Consider the following 16,511-nt stretch of genomic DNA (forward strand, 5'->3'; position numbering starts at 1 on the left):
TTTTTCTAGTTGTGATTAATAGCACAGTGATTTAGTTTTACGTCAATGAGTTGGGGCCTTAACTGTTGTCAATCAGTGTATTTTTACCCAATGGAGAAATTTTAGGGTACCCTCGGTACCTGGAAAGAAGTGCATCCTGACAATGCCATATCTCAGCCATCAATGCCGGCCCCGGTGGCGGCGGGGTAACGTCCTCACCTACCAACCCAGAGGTCGTGGGTTCGATTCCCACCTAGGTGGATATCCCTCCATCTAGGGCTTGGTTGTATGTGATTGTCGTCAAATGTCTGTAATGTAGGGTTAGGTGGAAGAAGGGACTATTAGTCCCAACCTCGCCCAATTAAGTCGATAAATAAATATCTGTCAACACCTGTTGTAGTCTAACTTTCGTCTAGTTAACTGCTGAAGAGCATGGGCACTGCAGAAGCAAGCGAGGTGACGTTGAGAGCTATCTAGTGCATGATGGCCTTGAAGGGAAAACGCTCCCCAATATCTGTCTCAGTATGATGTCCATGAACTGATATAAAAACAGGAGAACGCAAACACTTCAGAACAACATGACAAGTCATGCATCAAAGATTCTGTCGATAATGATATACTGGGGAAGAGAGAAGGTGGCTGAGTATTTGAGTGTGGACCGATTTGGATTGTGAAGAATCAGGGGTGCTGGGGAAGCTCTCTCATTCTCACCATAGGGATGAACTTACAGAATGATCATCCAACTTACATAAATTGAACTTCTTGATTCGGAGAAGGCTTTTGACTCTGTGAAGTGTGATGCTACGTTTCCCGAAGGAAAATGGAATGAACTCTAATTACAGGAGGCTGGTGCACACTCTACAGAGAGAGAAGGCAGAAGTGTGAATAGTCATTAAAGAGCAGCACTTGCCACTATAGATGTAGTAAAAAACTTATAAATGCATATATACATTGCCGTGGTGAAGAGATACATATGTATCCTAATTTCACCCTTGAGAACATCAGTTCAAAATATTCACTTGAGGAATACTAAGGGTTTGAAATCAACTGATCCTCAATTATGCTTTTGAACCTATTTCAGCTAGTCAGTCTTGCAGTGTGGGGAAGATAGAATTTTAAAGCAAGGTTATCCGACTGGTTGAAGGTTTTGGACAATCTGCATTGGGTAACGTCTAAAATATTTCCTTGCCTTGTAGTATGGCTATGTACAAACATTATCTTTTAGGTGAATTAAGCACTGGTAAATGTATAAGTTGTAGACTGTCAACACCGTGTGTGGCAGATGTGGTAAAATAAGGGAATTATTACCACAATTGATATACAGGTATGCTGCGATTAGCAGAGATACGCATCCAGAGTATATAATGCAGAGTAAGTAGTTGGCAGAATGGATAAGGGGGTGGTGAAAGAGTACAACAAGATTTAAGCTAAGATGATGTTCTGCAGTTGAAGTAAGTAAGGAATCCTTAGGTAAGACCTCGGGAAGGGGGACACCCTGGAAGAAGGTGAAGTGTTTTGCCTTTTAGGCATTGGGGTCACCAGTGATGGAAGAAGCGAGGATGTCATAGTAAGTAGAGCAGGAATGGTGACCAAGTCTTTCTATCCGAAGCAACCACATAGTACACACAAAATGCCAAATAGTACTACCATAAGCATTGTAAAAGGCTTCGTTTTAACTTATAGTAATTTTTTAGAGAAGAGAGACTTGGGTGGTAGGAGTAGCGGAGAGTAGAAGATTGGAGGCAATGGTGTGATGCAGAAGGAAGCTGCGAAAAAATTGATTGAGTGACAAATTAAGAAGTACTTCAAAGAGTTGGTGAAGGCAGAAAGGTATCGAAGAGCCTCGGGAGGAAACTTATCTGAAGAAAAAGGAAATCAACAGGAGATATACTGAGGCATCATAGTTTTTTAAAGATGATAATTTTATAGTAGAATTGCATAGAATGGATTATTACGGGAGGGAAGAATGGAAAAAATGCTGTTGCAAGGGGCTATGAGTGAAGATATTGATAGGGAGTAGGATAATTTGGAGATGGTTTTCTTTCTTCTTAGAAATTTTTACACTATCCCCTTAATACATGGGAAGGCCCAGAAGTACCCGGCCAGACGTAGAGATGGCGGTAGTTTTATGAAAAATATCACTGTATTAGAAAGTACGCAATCTATAAAGCATATGTTCCCTGTTTGAAGATGCTTCATTGTTTATTAATTGTTTGGCAGGCCTCAATAGTGAATGTTTTCAGTGAAATTGGAGAAAATTGGCCAGCGTTATATGATACAATACTTTTATTTGAAAGGCCTCAGCCTAACCAATGTGAAAGGTGAACTGGATTCTACTCTGGCTGAGTCTAATCCTTCGTTTACAACAGTAAAATATTGGGTAGGAGAGTTTAAACGAGCGAAACTAGTGTCATGAAGATGTTTAAATTGAGTGTTTAGCAAAGTTTCTCAGCAACGAAGCAAGAGTTTTGTGCCGTTTCATAACCATGGATGAAACATGGGTTCATTACTTCACACCTGAGATAAAAGAACAATCAAAACAATGGATTCAAAAGGCAGAACCGCCTCCAAAGAATGCAAAGACCATTTCATCTGCAGGCATGGTCATGGTATTGGTTTTTTGGGATACGCGTGGGATAATTTTCATTGACTATCTTGAAAAAGGAAAAACTATCAACGGCCAGTATTATGCAAACTTGTTTCAATGTTTGAGCGAAGAAATCAAGCAAAAGCGGCCGCCGCATTTGGCCAAGAAGAGAGTGTTGTTTCATCAAGACAATGCACCAGCTCACAAATCCGTGATTGCAATGCCCAAAATTCATGAATTAAGTTTGAATTGCTACCTCATGCGCCCTGTTTGCCAGATTCAGTCCCATCAGATTATACTCTACTGTTTCAGGCTTCACTTCATGGAAGTATTTCATACCCATACTAAAAAGACTGTAATTTTCCACAGGTTTTTATTGCAAGGTACAATGGGTTTCACAGACTTGCGGCATCATCAGGTACAAATTTACTTAACAACTTTATTTTCCAAAAATAAGAGGGGTGGGGAAGAAACTCCAATGGCCATAATAATTAGTTGCAACTCTCGTAAGACCAAATGTGTTGGTTTAATGGGAACCATGTCAGGGACCAACCACAACCTCTCGACCAGAATACCCTCTGTGGTGGTTCACGGGAAATTAATCTGCATCAGGGACCACACGCACACTATCCTAACTGGAATCCTTCACGAGGCTGTGAGACCCCATTAAAGAATTTCAGGTAGAAATGGAATCCTTCACGAGGCTGTAAAGAAGACCCCGTTAAAGATTCCAGGATATTCTCAAGCACACACTTTATGGCTGGCACAGACCATTCACACACACTCAAAAGGGCCCATATTCTGGGGGAATCTGAACACGGGTAGAGAGCGCAAACGAGGATATGCGTCGAACACGCGTGTTTCAGCCACAAAGTGGCCCTCTTCAGCGAACCGAAGGGAAAACACCTCCAACACAAGGTTGAAAATAAACAACCGGAGACAAACAACAGAAACCAATGGAATGAGTGGAACGGGAAGGAGTAATTGGTGAAGGGAAGGGGGGGAAAGTGAAAGGTATCTGACTTTGAAGGGGAAGTGGGGGGGGGGGTGAGAACTTAGTCCAATGAAAATTTGTTTGAAAACATTTGGTCTGACGAGAGTTGCGACCAATTATTACGGCCATTGGAGTTTCTTTCCCCCCCCTCTTATTTTAATTGAGAGGCCGTAGAGCTCATTATTTCTTGCTAGATTATTTTCCGTTCGTAGACTTGACGAAATGGCTCGGCGGTCAAAGATTTTCCAACCATGAAGAAGTGATGTCGGCAGTTAATGGCTATTTTGAGGAGCTAGACAGCTCTTAAAAGGTATCGAACTTATTGAACATCGCTGGGAAAAGAGTATAGAGCTGAAAAGGGATTATGTTGAAAAATAAATACATTTTTTTCCTAAATTTCTGTGTTTTCTTTATTGGATAGGGTACTTCTGGGATTGCTCTTATGTATTCATATTGGTGTAAATGAAAAATAAATCCCAAGGGAAAGTTAATGAATAAGGGACTGGTTTGCCAAACCATGCAGAGAAAGGAAGTGATGGTAACAATTGTACAAAGGTTATCAGAGTGTGTGCGAAGAGAGAGAGAAAGGCATCAAATCATAAGATGGTCCATGAAGACAAGGAAAGAATGAGAGAGAGGTGATTATGGATGCATTCTCACCCATGACAACTTTGAGTGAATAGTATAAAAAATAGAAAAATGATAAAGGCAAAAAGATAATCTAGCCTTGGGCCACCATGTTTTGATGCTATAAACTTGCATTCTGATCATGAAGTTATTATGCACACTGCCGGGAGTTTTAATTTCAAGTATGATTTTTCTTCTGCCGCACTTTCAACCTGAAAATGACATTGCTAGTCTCATGGCTTTCAGAATATGATGTCAGTATGTAAAAGTAGCATTAGAACTAGTCTCACCATGGCTGCTGGATATGTGTATTTGGATGAATTTGAAGCCGGAAATACAAAATTTAATCTAGGGAACCTGTTGATATTGTGAAAGGTAAGAAAAGGACATCGCAAAACTGTAATATAAATCTGCTGCTATGTCTGTGTACATAGGTGCATCAAACAGTTTGTGAATTGTGGAAACACATTTCGACTCTTTTATAACAGGAAAATTGACAATGTAAAAAAACAATTAAATCCACAAATAGAAAACTACTAGTAAGAGTAGGTGGTACATCATTTTTTATTAATGTACGAGTTAATGCAAACCCCTTAAATAAAATTATTTTCTTGGAATGATAGCTAACTTGTCATTTTGATTCACATTAAATCACTTTATGGAGAATGCTAGGATGCTCAAGGAAGGAATAAACATATTAGGTAACCTATCTGGGGGCGTTAGACTCAGGTAGGAGCTGTGGAAAGGGCAGTGTATGTGATATAAATTGATTAATAAACAAGAATATGAATGTTTGATTGGGGTGCAAGGCTTAAAGAAGACATTACATCTAATTGGGTTGGGAAAGAAATCCTAGCAATGTTTAAATCAAATAGATCACCTAATTAAGCCTTCTTGTCCCACGACCCAAGACATCTGATCTCTCTGAAATGAATGTATGAAGTCAGCTGTTCTCTGCAACAAACATGAGGTTGGGGGCAACTTCCCACTTTATTCCCCTGTAGTTATGCCCAAATATGATGAAGTGTTCTGGCAGAAGACCAAGGAAGTTGAAATTTGGTACAATGTTAGTTTTCATGCCATATGTGACAGATAATTTGCAAATCCCCACCTTGGACATCGTATATACCCTGTGTGAAGGAACAGGTGTGATCACAAGAATGCTGCTGATAAATCCCAAATCCTCATGCCACCTTTCATTGATTTCAATGTGAAAATATCTAGACATAAAGTTACGATAATGGGAAATGTACCATTTTGCACATATTTTAATTTCATTAATGATCCTTTTCCATCGATAACTTGAGTGTAATTGGAAGTTTTCTTGGTATTTGTGGCGGTAATCATGCAAAAGCATTCCATTGATGCCCACTTCAAAGCTATGTATTAACTTTTATAAGGGAAAGTATCATAAAGAAAACAAAGTTATTGTTCTAGAATCACAAACAAATCTATTAAAATTGTAGTTTGCTGAGCAAATGAGATCATTGTCCTGTGTATGATAATTTAAGTTTCGTAAAATATAGGAAAAAGATACTAACTCGAATATTGGTTTGATAGGTGAGAGTAGTAGCTCACTTGTTATATTAAGCCCGGCGGCGAGTGAAATTCGCACATCAGAGTAGGGGGTCAGCTCCTTATCCTCTACCACCAATGGTTTTCCAGGAAGATCTGGTACCAGAAAATAACACAGTTTGGGTGAAGTTGAGGATGCCAAGAGGCGTCATGTAAAGTCGGACTAGGTCCCTCTGGTCTGTGGCTTCTACGCGCGTGATTATTACGTCTAATGACATACCATAAACATGGTAATTAACCCGAAGGTTGGTTTGTTAGGTGATGGTAGAGTTCACCCAGTACTAAGCCCGACGGCGTGTGAAATTCACACATCAGGGAATGGGGGCCAGTTCCTTTCCCTGTGCTGGTTATGGTTTCCCAGGAAGGCCTGGTGCCCGAAAAATCACATAGCTTGGGTGGAGCTGCAGGTGCCCAGAGTGGAAGGGGCCCGGGGAATCGAACCCGGGCCCCTTTGACTCTGTGTGTAGTCTTCGGTCAGCAGTCAGACGCTCTACCCCCTGGACTATCACGGCCCATGGAATCGAATAAAATAACAATTATTATTTTTTTAAATGGTCTGTAAAAAGAATGGGCAAATGAGTCTAATTAAAGGCTACTAAAATGGAAATGATTCATGAACTAGCTTTAATAAGAATTAATCATTGATTGACTTATTTTGAACCAACCGCGCCATGACGGTCCTGACAAGCGATTAGCGAAGTTGCCTTGGCAGCTGTAGGTTTTCGCGGTGCATCTTAAAGATTTCGCGACCATTGCGCCTTGCTATTTGCGGTTGACGTTCATGAGAGGATCTATCATTCAATTGGAGAAAAACGTAGACCGTAGTCATGTACAGTTCGGTGCAATGATATGGATTAGATTCTAAGCTATATTGAAAGACGGCAAGTTGTCATTCGAACTCCATGATTTGCTTGCACACCTATTCCATTGAAGAAAACTGTCGTATTGCCTGTCTGTCTCACCCAGTGTATCAAAGAGTTTCCGTTGAGTTGTGACCGGAAGAAATGGAATTGCACTTATTTTGAAAAGGAAGGTACAGCGTTTGATTAGTGCTATTTGCATCAAGATTCAAGCTAGTTGAGTTAATTTACAGAGTTAGCCATGCATTGCCCATCCTGTGGTCACGGTGAAATGCTATTCGAGGATCATCATGGAATGGTAACATTAAATAAATATTCATTCATTCGGAAATAATTTCCACGAATAATTTTATTTCTTATTTACATTAGGAACAGAACGTTTGCCAAAACTGTGGAACTGTCGTTGAATGTAACTTGTTATCTGCCGACCTGTTTCAACCCGGGACCCAAGAAGTATCATGTAATTACCGCTCTGCAGCAAAGCAAAGAACTTGTAAAATGCTCAATCCCTCGAATGTGGTAAGTTTTACGGTTAGTTCATGATTTGTAAGGAATTATTATCTTCATTATGGTTACATTCATACAAGCACCTTTATCTTTCAGGCTTTTACGGAGAGCAGGGAGACTATGTGGCAATTAATGGATAGACTAAACCTCCCTATTGCAACGAAGGAATTGGCCGTAAATTTTTTACAGTACACAAAATCCTTGGACAAAGTTGGTCGTTTGGGAGCTTGTGTTTACTTGGCCATGAAACAACATGATATACCTATTACCATTAAATACATTTCCAACTATCTTCAGGTTAGTATTTTAATCCGGCCGTAAGGCCTCCTTGAAATCTATGCAGTGCCTAGCTGAATTCTATTAATTTTTGCAATAATATGCAATTTAGTATATTATTTTCATTAAAACATGTATTGTACATGCGGCAGTCCAGGGGTTGTGTTGGATTAAACCTGGTGATTTTTCTGTCCCTAAACTTCCTGGGAAACTATCAACCTACCCTGATACGTGAATTTCACACGCCGTCGCGCTTAGTACTGGGGAACTCTACCATCACCTACCGAACCGACCTTAGGGTTGATTACTGTGTTTATGGTATCGAAGTATTCATGATAAAGTAACTCTCCATTTAAAAGTGCAGGTTTGCCTTTTAGTTCAATGTAATTAGACCGTAATTGACTCAGTCTTAGACGTTGAAATGATAAGGAGATATTTTAATTTGTGTTCAGTTTGTCTCTTCATAACTTCCACAGAACTCTCTGCAAAGATCACATAATGGTTACGTTGTGGAATGTACAGAATAAATAGACGTTTTGAAAAATTGCACATTTCTCTTTGAAAAAATGTCAAATAAGAAGTGTTGGCTAGCAAAGTCATTCCTTGTTATTTTTTACCTCATAATTTGTAGCCAATGCCTGTGATCATTATTAATTATATTGTTTTCGTTCTTTCAAACTCACATTGCCCCTGTGCTGTTTTGGCATTCCCATTCATCAAATTATTTAAGAATTTAATGGATGATAAAAATATCTTCTAAATAATTCTATTGCATGATATACTACAAAAATAAATTACGCACTAAAAGTTATCTACATCTACTCAATACCCTGCAAGCCGCCGCAACGGCATGTGGGAGGGATATTAGGTCACCGCTAGTTGAATAGAATGCAACCACATAACACAAACAAAAGCATCTAATTCACACCCACAGAATTGTATATATTCAGGGAAAACCAAATGAGCCTGCACACATACAAATACATGTACTAGTAATTAACATAAATATGGACATATGAAAATACCTTATGTCTGCGTAGCATTTAATCTTGTCCTTACTTGAAATTCAGATGTCTTTACTATTTCTATTTAATAAAACCATAAACACAGTAATTAACCCAAAGGTCAGTTGGGTAGATGATGGTAGAGTTCACCAAGTACTAAGCTCATTACTGTGTGTGGTGAAATTCACACATCATCAGGGTATTGAGAGGGGGGCCAGTTCCTTTCCCAGTACCCGTTATGGTTTCCCAGGTTGATCTGGTACCTGAAAAATCACATAGATTGGGTGGATCTGCAGGTGCCCAGAGTGGCTTGCCAGGGAATCAAACCCGGGACCCTCTGGTCAGCAGTCCAATGCTCTACCCCATGGACTACCACGACCCACTCTATTTCTATTATGACTTCGATTTCTTGCTGTTATGATTCCTCATTGTCCAAGGAAAGAACAATTTGCATCAATCGGCACTGGAGTCTATCTCTCTCACAACTTGTCCTTCTTACTCCAAACTGCAAAACTAGGCTTTTTATTTTACTATCCTCGAGGGAACCTCTACAAAAATGCATTTTACTGAAGTATCTTGTAACAAAAAAAAACAAAGAATAGAAATAATGCTGTGTGCTTGAGGCATATTGTCCCATAGTTAAGCTTGAAGTGTTGAAATGTTCACATTGTTTGGGAGCCCTTTCCGATTCCCTGCTGCAAATTCATTGGTACGGTGATTGGATTAGGGAGGCTTCCCATAAGTAATTGGTTTGGTGTATTGAGAAGACCCCAGCAACCCTGTTGTACTTTCTAAAATGGTGCTCCCTCAACTGAAAAAAACTGTGAATTCACCATGCATTTTAAAAACTGTGTTCTTGAATTCCTAACCTGTGATTTGACCATTATGTGGCATTTCAATTGTTGTGCTTAATCTGTTAATCATTTTGTCCAATTTAGAACCAGCTCAGAAATGAGTTTCTATTTCATCTGTTTAACCCCTCATTGTATTGAAATGAAATGAAATAATTGACTTTGTAATTCCACACACTTTATTTAAAAAACACGACCCAGATTTTGACGTTGAACGTCATCATTGGGTGATGACATTCAACTTTGAAACCTGGGTCGTGTTTTTTAAATAAAGTGTGTGGAATGGCAAAGTCAATTATTTAATTTCATTTCAATATATTATGCAAATTCCATAAAGTTACGCCTGAGACAACAAATTTCCCCATCGTATGTTTGCAAAGCAATTGCAATAGAATGCAATTTTTTAGTTCAATTTCAGTTAGTGTTTTATTTTCCTCACATTTTTGTAATCGGTGATTACCTATATCAGTGTGAACATTGGTGGTATGCTGTGGGTCAATTATGTTTTAATGCAAAACTTCTTTCTTACTATGGTTCATGTATTTTGTTCTTTGAGAATCATGGTAACAAAACTTTTATGGCAGTTGTTCATAAATTTTGATTTCCAGAAAAAGATGAATATTCACATTAATCGCTCAATGTTTCCATCACATTAATGAAATAGTCCACACGTCTAGAAATGCTGTCTAATTTTGGACCATTCATTAGAATAACGAAGGCTAATTGGAATCTAAGTGACTTGCTTGGTGATTATTACCTTAAAGTTAGAAATCATGTTGATCAGCAAAAAGGTGTGATTTGGAAAGACTCAACTTATGGCTTCAAAAACCCATTAGACATGTTTTTTACTGAAGAAACCATTTAAGACTGTGAATTAGGAATCCCTGAGAAGGGGGCGATCACCTGTAAAACGTCTTACTTCAAGCATGAGGAGGTAATGGAGAGGGGTAGGGCCGTGGATAAAGGCTTCCATGGAATCGCTTTGTGTGTGTGTGTTTGGCTGCCTGTCAGATGGCTCTTTCCTCCCGGGTGGGTGGTTGCTCCATGCATTCCCATCAGACGGCATGTTTTGGCAGTAAATGTACCAGAGGATAGTACACCCAACGAATTCCAACAGAATGTCTTCCAAGGCAGCTTCTTGAGCTGCTCTCGGCAGGAGACTTTCGGACATTGCTTGGTGTGAGAAAAAAAAGCCTTTGGACCCTTAAAAGAAGATGGCTGAGGTGGCCTTGGCTGGCAAACAAGTCGCCATAAGCCTCTGGAGAAGATTGTCGCTAATAGGCGATGACCAATTACTGTAGGTGACCATTGAGACAGCTTATTGGTGATTTCAGGGTTGATGGAACTCTATGGAACTTATCCATAATGGAAAGAAAAATTGCAGCGTTTTAAATTTCATATGATATTTTAATCAAGAATCAGATTTCAATACATACATTGTTCATGTTAAAAGTGTCGGGAAAAGTTTTGAAAAAGATTGATTTTAGATAATGCCTCAAAATTCTTCAAAGTACATTACTTGAGCATCAAGACAATTTAGCCAATGGTAGGTGGATTTGGTAGGTGGATTCTGGAAGGACGTCCTTAAGGGTACGTGTTAAAGCTTCTTTGACAGCACTTAGGGTCCCATGGTGGTAGTGTCCTTAGAGGAAGGATTTCACGTTTAGGAATAGTAAATAATCTGCTGGTGCCAAGTCAGAATTGTAAGGGGGTTGGGGAATCATTGCGATGCCATTGCAGGAGGTCTTTGCAATCAGACACTCAGCCCTGCTCTTGGTCACCGTCCATACACCTTCAGGACTAGTGTAGCACAGATCTTTTGCATCGCCAAATGTTCAGTGATGATGGTATGTGCACTGTCATCTAGTCAATGCCAGTATGATCTGCGATTATGTGCACATTTAACCAACAGTCTGAATTCAGCACTTCATGCAAACACATCAGGAAAAAATTGTTACCAATACTTTTTATGCAAATCTTCTAGTATCCTGATCATGATATTTAGTATTCAAACATGGGTTTTAAGGTTAAAACATTAACTGTAATTAACAAAGCAGCAATTTTTCTTTCTGTGAGGCAGTTTTTACTGTATTATTGAAATGATATGAAAATAAATACCTGATTGCAGGCATTTTTTATGTGGGTATCATGAATCAGTGTCAAGTAACAAACAGGTGCTGAATAAAAATTGAGAATAGAAGAGTTCTCTCCATTTTAGCGTGTTATAACTTGATTTACATGTTTTTCCTTGTCACAGGTCGACCATTTTACAGTTGGGAAAGTAATGAAAAAATTAGAGAAAAGAATTAGTGTGCCTATTCAACCAAAAACATTTAGCCCAGACAGGCTGGCTCACATCATTTTTAATCAGGCAACATTTGGAGGTAGAGATGGAGGAAAGAAAAGATTTGATCTTCTGCTAAGAAAAACGGTGAGAGGATGCTTGCTTTATTGCTTTGTTTTTTTCTCTTTTTTTTAGGAGTGGTGCATCTGGGTGAGTTATTGTGTAGTTTTTGATTTGTTTCCTGCAAGACTGAAAAATGAAATATTTTGCAGTGGCGGCTGTTGAAGCCGCCGACAAAAGTCAGCTCGACAAAAACTTTGTAGGCATTTTCAGGTCACTTTTGACCTGGAAGTGCTGACTGTAGCACTGGAGAAACTTGTCCCAGCAATATGGACCCACATGAAAGAAAATCCCATAAGACATGTATCTTCAATCTAATTAATTTTTTATAAATAAGTTTCTAGTATCAAAAGCCATCTTGAAGCCTTAGTTCTGAGGTTTCTCAGGTGAATTCTTTTTCTCTTGGTTTTATTCATTTTATTTTTAGAAATATTAATATTTGCTTTATGTTTAAAGTGCTAATAGTGGTCGTGTTTAAAGGGGAGCTTAAGGGACAGCAATAGTGTATTTGTACTGAGTACCTACGTAATTGTGATGGAATTATTCTTAATGTTGGTGCATATTTCACAGAATGGGAGATTCCCACTCTATGATGGGCTTGCAATTCAGTAAATTTCCTTTGTTGTGTTATCTGTGGAAAAGCTCATTTGATTGAATAGTTAATATGATTAAAATATTGCGATTGCATATGTCCTTTAAAGGTGCCTCTAGTGTGTGATGAGCAATTTCATCTGTATGTCATGTCCCTAAGCAATTAATTGCGTAGGCATTTGCCAGTTGTCATATATGAAACATTGCAGGTTTCAGAGAGATCAAGTTGGTACGATGGTTAATATATTGGCTTCCAACCTCAGGATTTGGAATCCAGGTGGTGGCAGCATTTTTCAGCGGTCTCCGGATATTTACTTGTTTGCCTTAAGTGAAGAGTACCTAATGGGGATTATGCCTTCCGTCAGATGGGATGTGAAACTGTGTTACCCTTTGGCATCTTTTGTGAAGAGGAGGTTAATGCCATTCTCCCTACCTTGTAATTCCCACTATCCTTTCATCTCACTTCACGTGCCTCTGAAACGTCTCTACTTCCTCTCGCCGTCTCTCACTTCATATTTTCATGTCCTCAACATGGTCCTCATGTTCCAGGCCCCCATTCTGACTCATTTGATCATCTCCTGTGCTGCTGTTGTTGCTTTTTCTTTCTCTTTGCGACGAATTCTTGAGACAACTGCTTTTGCCAGGCAAAACACGGCTGCATTTGCTATCTACTCTGCATTATTTGAATTGGTATCATATTACGAATATGAATCTACATCGGTGATCCTTTGTCAAGGGGCAGCAAGATGGTGTGGTGGCCAATGTACTGTCTTTCCACCCAGAGGTCTGGGGTTTGAATCCTGGAGACGGGAGACTTATTTTCAGTGGTATTCCAATCCCTACTTGAGGTGATTTGTGGAGAGCACTTTAAGTGAGGACACCATCTGTCAGATGGTACATTAAACTTTTGGACACCATGGCCCCTTTCAGTGGTAGGCCTCTGCCGACCCTGGAGTTTCTCTCCAATTCTCCTCCTCTCCCATCCATCCCTAATGGCACAAATGACCTTGTGTGTTCCATACCTTAATACAGGTCTTACTACGGCTTTTCTTTGGTTTTTATTCTGTGTTTCCTTAGAAAGCCCATGATAAAATTTGACGTTTATTGGGCCTTATTTGTCATTCTCTCCCCATTTTTGTTCCATTTAAGGTCATATGAAAAAGTTACTCCAGCATATTTGCACCTCTTAATACCGGTATCATTTCGATTACCAATTTATAATTAATATGAACTTACATTTGTTAACCCCTTTAATGCTAGATTTTTTTAATAGTCACCCACCTGGTGTGGGTTTTTAATCTGTGGAACACATTTTAATTTTGGTGGATTATAATATTATTGACCTGTTTTTTAAGACAAATAGAAAAAAAAACTTTTACTCCTAGGTTAATTATTTAAACAATTATTGTTAAAAAATATTTGCTAATTTTATGCTTTTCTCATGCCATGAAATGGGAAGAAATGGTTACTTACCAATATAGTATTGAACTTCATTGATTGTAGTTTGTTTTTAGGTTTGTTTACACTATATGCCCACTTTCAACTCTCGCTTAGTACTGCGCTTCATAGCATGGTATGCGCAGAAGCACAGAGCTGCACCGAGTGGAATGTTGCTCTCCCTGCAGCGGTATATTGTTTCCCTCCTCTGTGTATGTAACACACACACACACACTATGCATCTCTTGTGTGAATGTTTTTCAGTTGCAGTTTGTGAATTTAGGTCTGGGAAATGCCTTCCTGATAATCACAGTGGAGGGTCTAATTTGGACCTCTTTCTTGGCACTTCAGAAATAGCTCCTCCGTATTTGTTGAATTACCGGTAATCAGAGATCTAACAGGAAATCATTCTTTCCCTCCGTGCTTCCTTTATATAACATATGAATTGAGAGCGAATAGATCAAGAAGGTGCCGGAATATCTTCTGATAATGTTTCTTCGTCCTCCTCCACGCCGTACTCTACATCGCCATATGGTATGGGCCAGGCAAGATACTCCTACTACACTAGTTATGAGTTTCGTATCTTTCCCTGTGTACATTATCGTATTCGAAACACATCCACTCTTTTTTCACAAAGTTTGTATGATTCAATGCCAAAACACAATCTTTTTTTGGAATGTGGACCTTCCACCCTTTCCAAAGTAATGAACTTTAATCGATAGAAATATCTCCCTTGGGAATCATTTCCAGAAAGTGCTCTCTTGCCGGCTCCATCCTCACTACACCTGCATGTTCCGTAAACAGAAACTAAGGAAGACCGCTTAGCGACAGCGATAAGTCGAGCAAGTTGCACGGGTTACTAGGGAAAGGTGTCGCTGTCGATCCTGCTTCCTTTGGAAAGGCAATAATAAGACTACAGTGTAGTCTGTCTCGAAACTTTTGTGGTGACCCTTGTACCTACTCCACAAGTCTGTTGGTATATCAAGCTAGCATTAGTTAATAGTTATTATTGGTAATTTGTAATAAAAGGCTTTTGTTATTGGTAATAATGCTAATCGCGCATTCACTGGATACCATTTGAAATTCGTTGTTTTCATTTTTAGGAACAGCTTCTCCAGCTTCTTCTGGAATATCAAACTTGTGCCAGCCACCCTCATTTAATTATTCTTGCTGCCGGCTATATAGTTTGGAGGAATTTGAAACGTCGAGGCTGGAGGGAAAGTATTGATGAAACCCACGGCAATGACTTTGAAATCCCCGGTTTGAGGAGCGATTCAGTAAAATCATATTTATGTGAAGTGGGCATACAGCTATCCTGCTTGTCTTCACTTTATGATAAAATAAAGATTATTACCAATATATTAAGCAAATTTGCTGGTCAGATACCCTGGTATTCCAGTAAGATCCCTTCAAAAGATATGGTTTATTGTCATTTGGATGATTTCATCAAGTATAAGTCTCAGTTAATATCATTGGCTGCTCAGGACACGTCAGAAGTGGTAATTACAAAAACTGTGAACTCAAATGAGGTCGGGGATGGGCAATCCTCAACGTCATGTGACCGAACAGGGGTAAGTGCATCCCCTGTGTCGGGGAAACACGAAGTGAGGGATGACATTGCCAAATACGACTTAAGCGGTGCCATTCTAGAGTCATCACCAGAGGAAGTGACCCCTAAGTACAACGTAAATTTCGACTATGGTACGGAATATGCCACTCTTGTCATCAGCACCGACTCTAATGGAGCTAAGAGGAAAAGTCACCCTTCATCAAAGTTCAGCAAAGTCAAGTATACCAGGCTGACAAATGTGCGTCAGATTCCTCTTGGCAGCAAAAGTATTAAAAATGATATTTCTGACTCAAAGGATGAGAATTATGAAATTGATGGATCAGGAAATATTAATGGTCAATCAGGAAATGCCATGACCGTAAGGGAGTCATATATGGCAAGTTTATCTTTCCCTTAATTATATTTATACCACTGCACATAAACTACTGCTGTATTTAAATTAATTCTGCTGTAAATATAACGTGGAGTGATTATACTGTTATGGTTGTTCATCATAAGCTATTCTTGTAATAATTGTAAAATGTACATCTAGTCATCTTTTGCATCAAGTGAATTTCTGCGCAATAATGCAATGTCAAAGCTATTTTTTCATGTGATTACATGTTTGTGGCCAACGACTGAAGTTTTAAATGGTTGAAATATATTGTTTTTTGCCATGATATTGTGCCAAATCAACATACCCATGCATGAATCATTACAATTTTCTTGTGCTCTTACCTTATCATGTAATCTCATGGATTCTTTTCCATTCTTTGTTCTTCAATGACCAAAAGATCCCATTCAGCAAAAGAACTTCACCACAGCTCTCTTTCATATGTCCTTTTCAATAGGTTCAACGATGTTAGTGCCTTTGAGGCAATACCCTTTTGTGGCCTAGGTACTGCCCCAATTCATAATATTTTTCCACCATCTCAGTGTCTTGTCTGACTTTATGTCCTCATCCATGGGAGTTCACTATGGATTTGGTGTTTTGTGCTTCTCCTTCTATTAATCTGTAGCATGGTGAATTGTGTTGCTTAAGAATGAAATTTTATCAGTATTATATCCTTTTATTTTGTAAAAAAAAATAATTTGTTTGTTAAATCTTTGTAGTGATATCTCGAATGAGATGATCAGATTGGCTTATTAGTTTGTGAACTATTTTTTATAAGGTTTATAATTGCACACGGCAATGTGATGGGTTTAGGTAGCCAGATCGGGTTTTCCAAGAATTTGACAAATTTTTGAGAAAGGTCACTCATATCATTTA

The 16,511-nt window shown here is 38.9% G+C and overlaps 1 protein-coding gene across 1 annotated transcript; it reads left to right on the forward strand.

Moving 5' to 3' along the window:
• Positions 1-6,528: 6,528 nt before the first annotated feature.
• LOC139691397 (transcription factor IIIB 50 kDa subunit-like) lies at positions 6,529-16,505 on the forward strand. Its single transcript, XM_071589194.1, has 5 exons — positions 6,529-6,920; positions 6,992-7,141; positions 7,226-7,426; positions 11,518-11,691; positions 14,796-16,505. The coding sequence occupies exons 1-5, from the start codon at positions 6,864-6,866 to the stop codon at positions 15,657-15,659; spliced, it is 1,446 nt and encodes a 481-aa protein (XP_071445295.1). The 5' UTR covers positions 6,529-6,863; the 3' UTR covers positions 15,660-16,505.
• Positions 16,506-16,511: the final 6 nt, after the last annotated feature.

This window comes from Hetaerina americana, unplaced genomic scaffold, assembly GCF_022747635.1.
Source record: "Hetaerina americana unplaced genomic scaffold, ioHetAmer1.1.p SCAF_34, whole genome shotgun sequence".
Classification (NCBI taxonomy): Eukaryota; Metazoa; Arthropoda; class Insecta; order Odonata; family Calopterygidae; genus Hetaerina; species Hetaerina americana.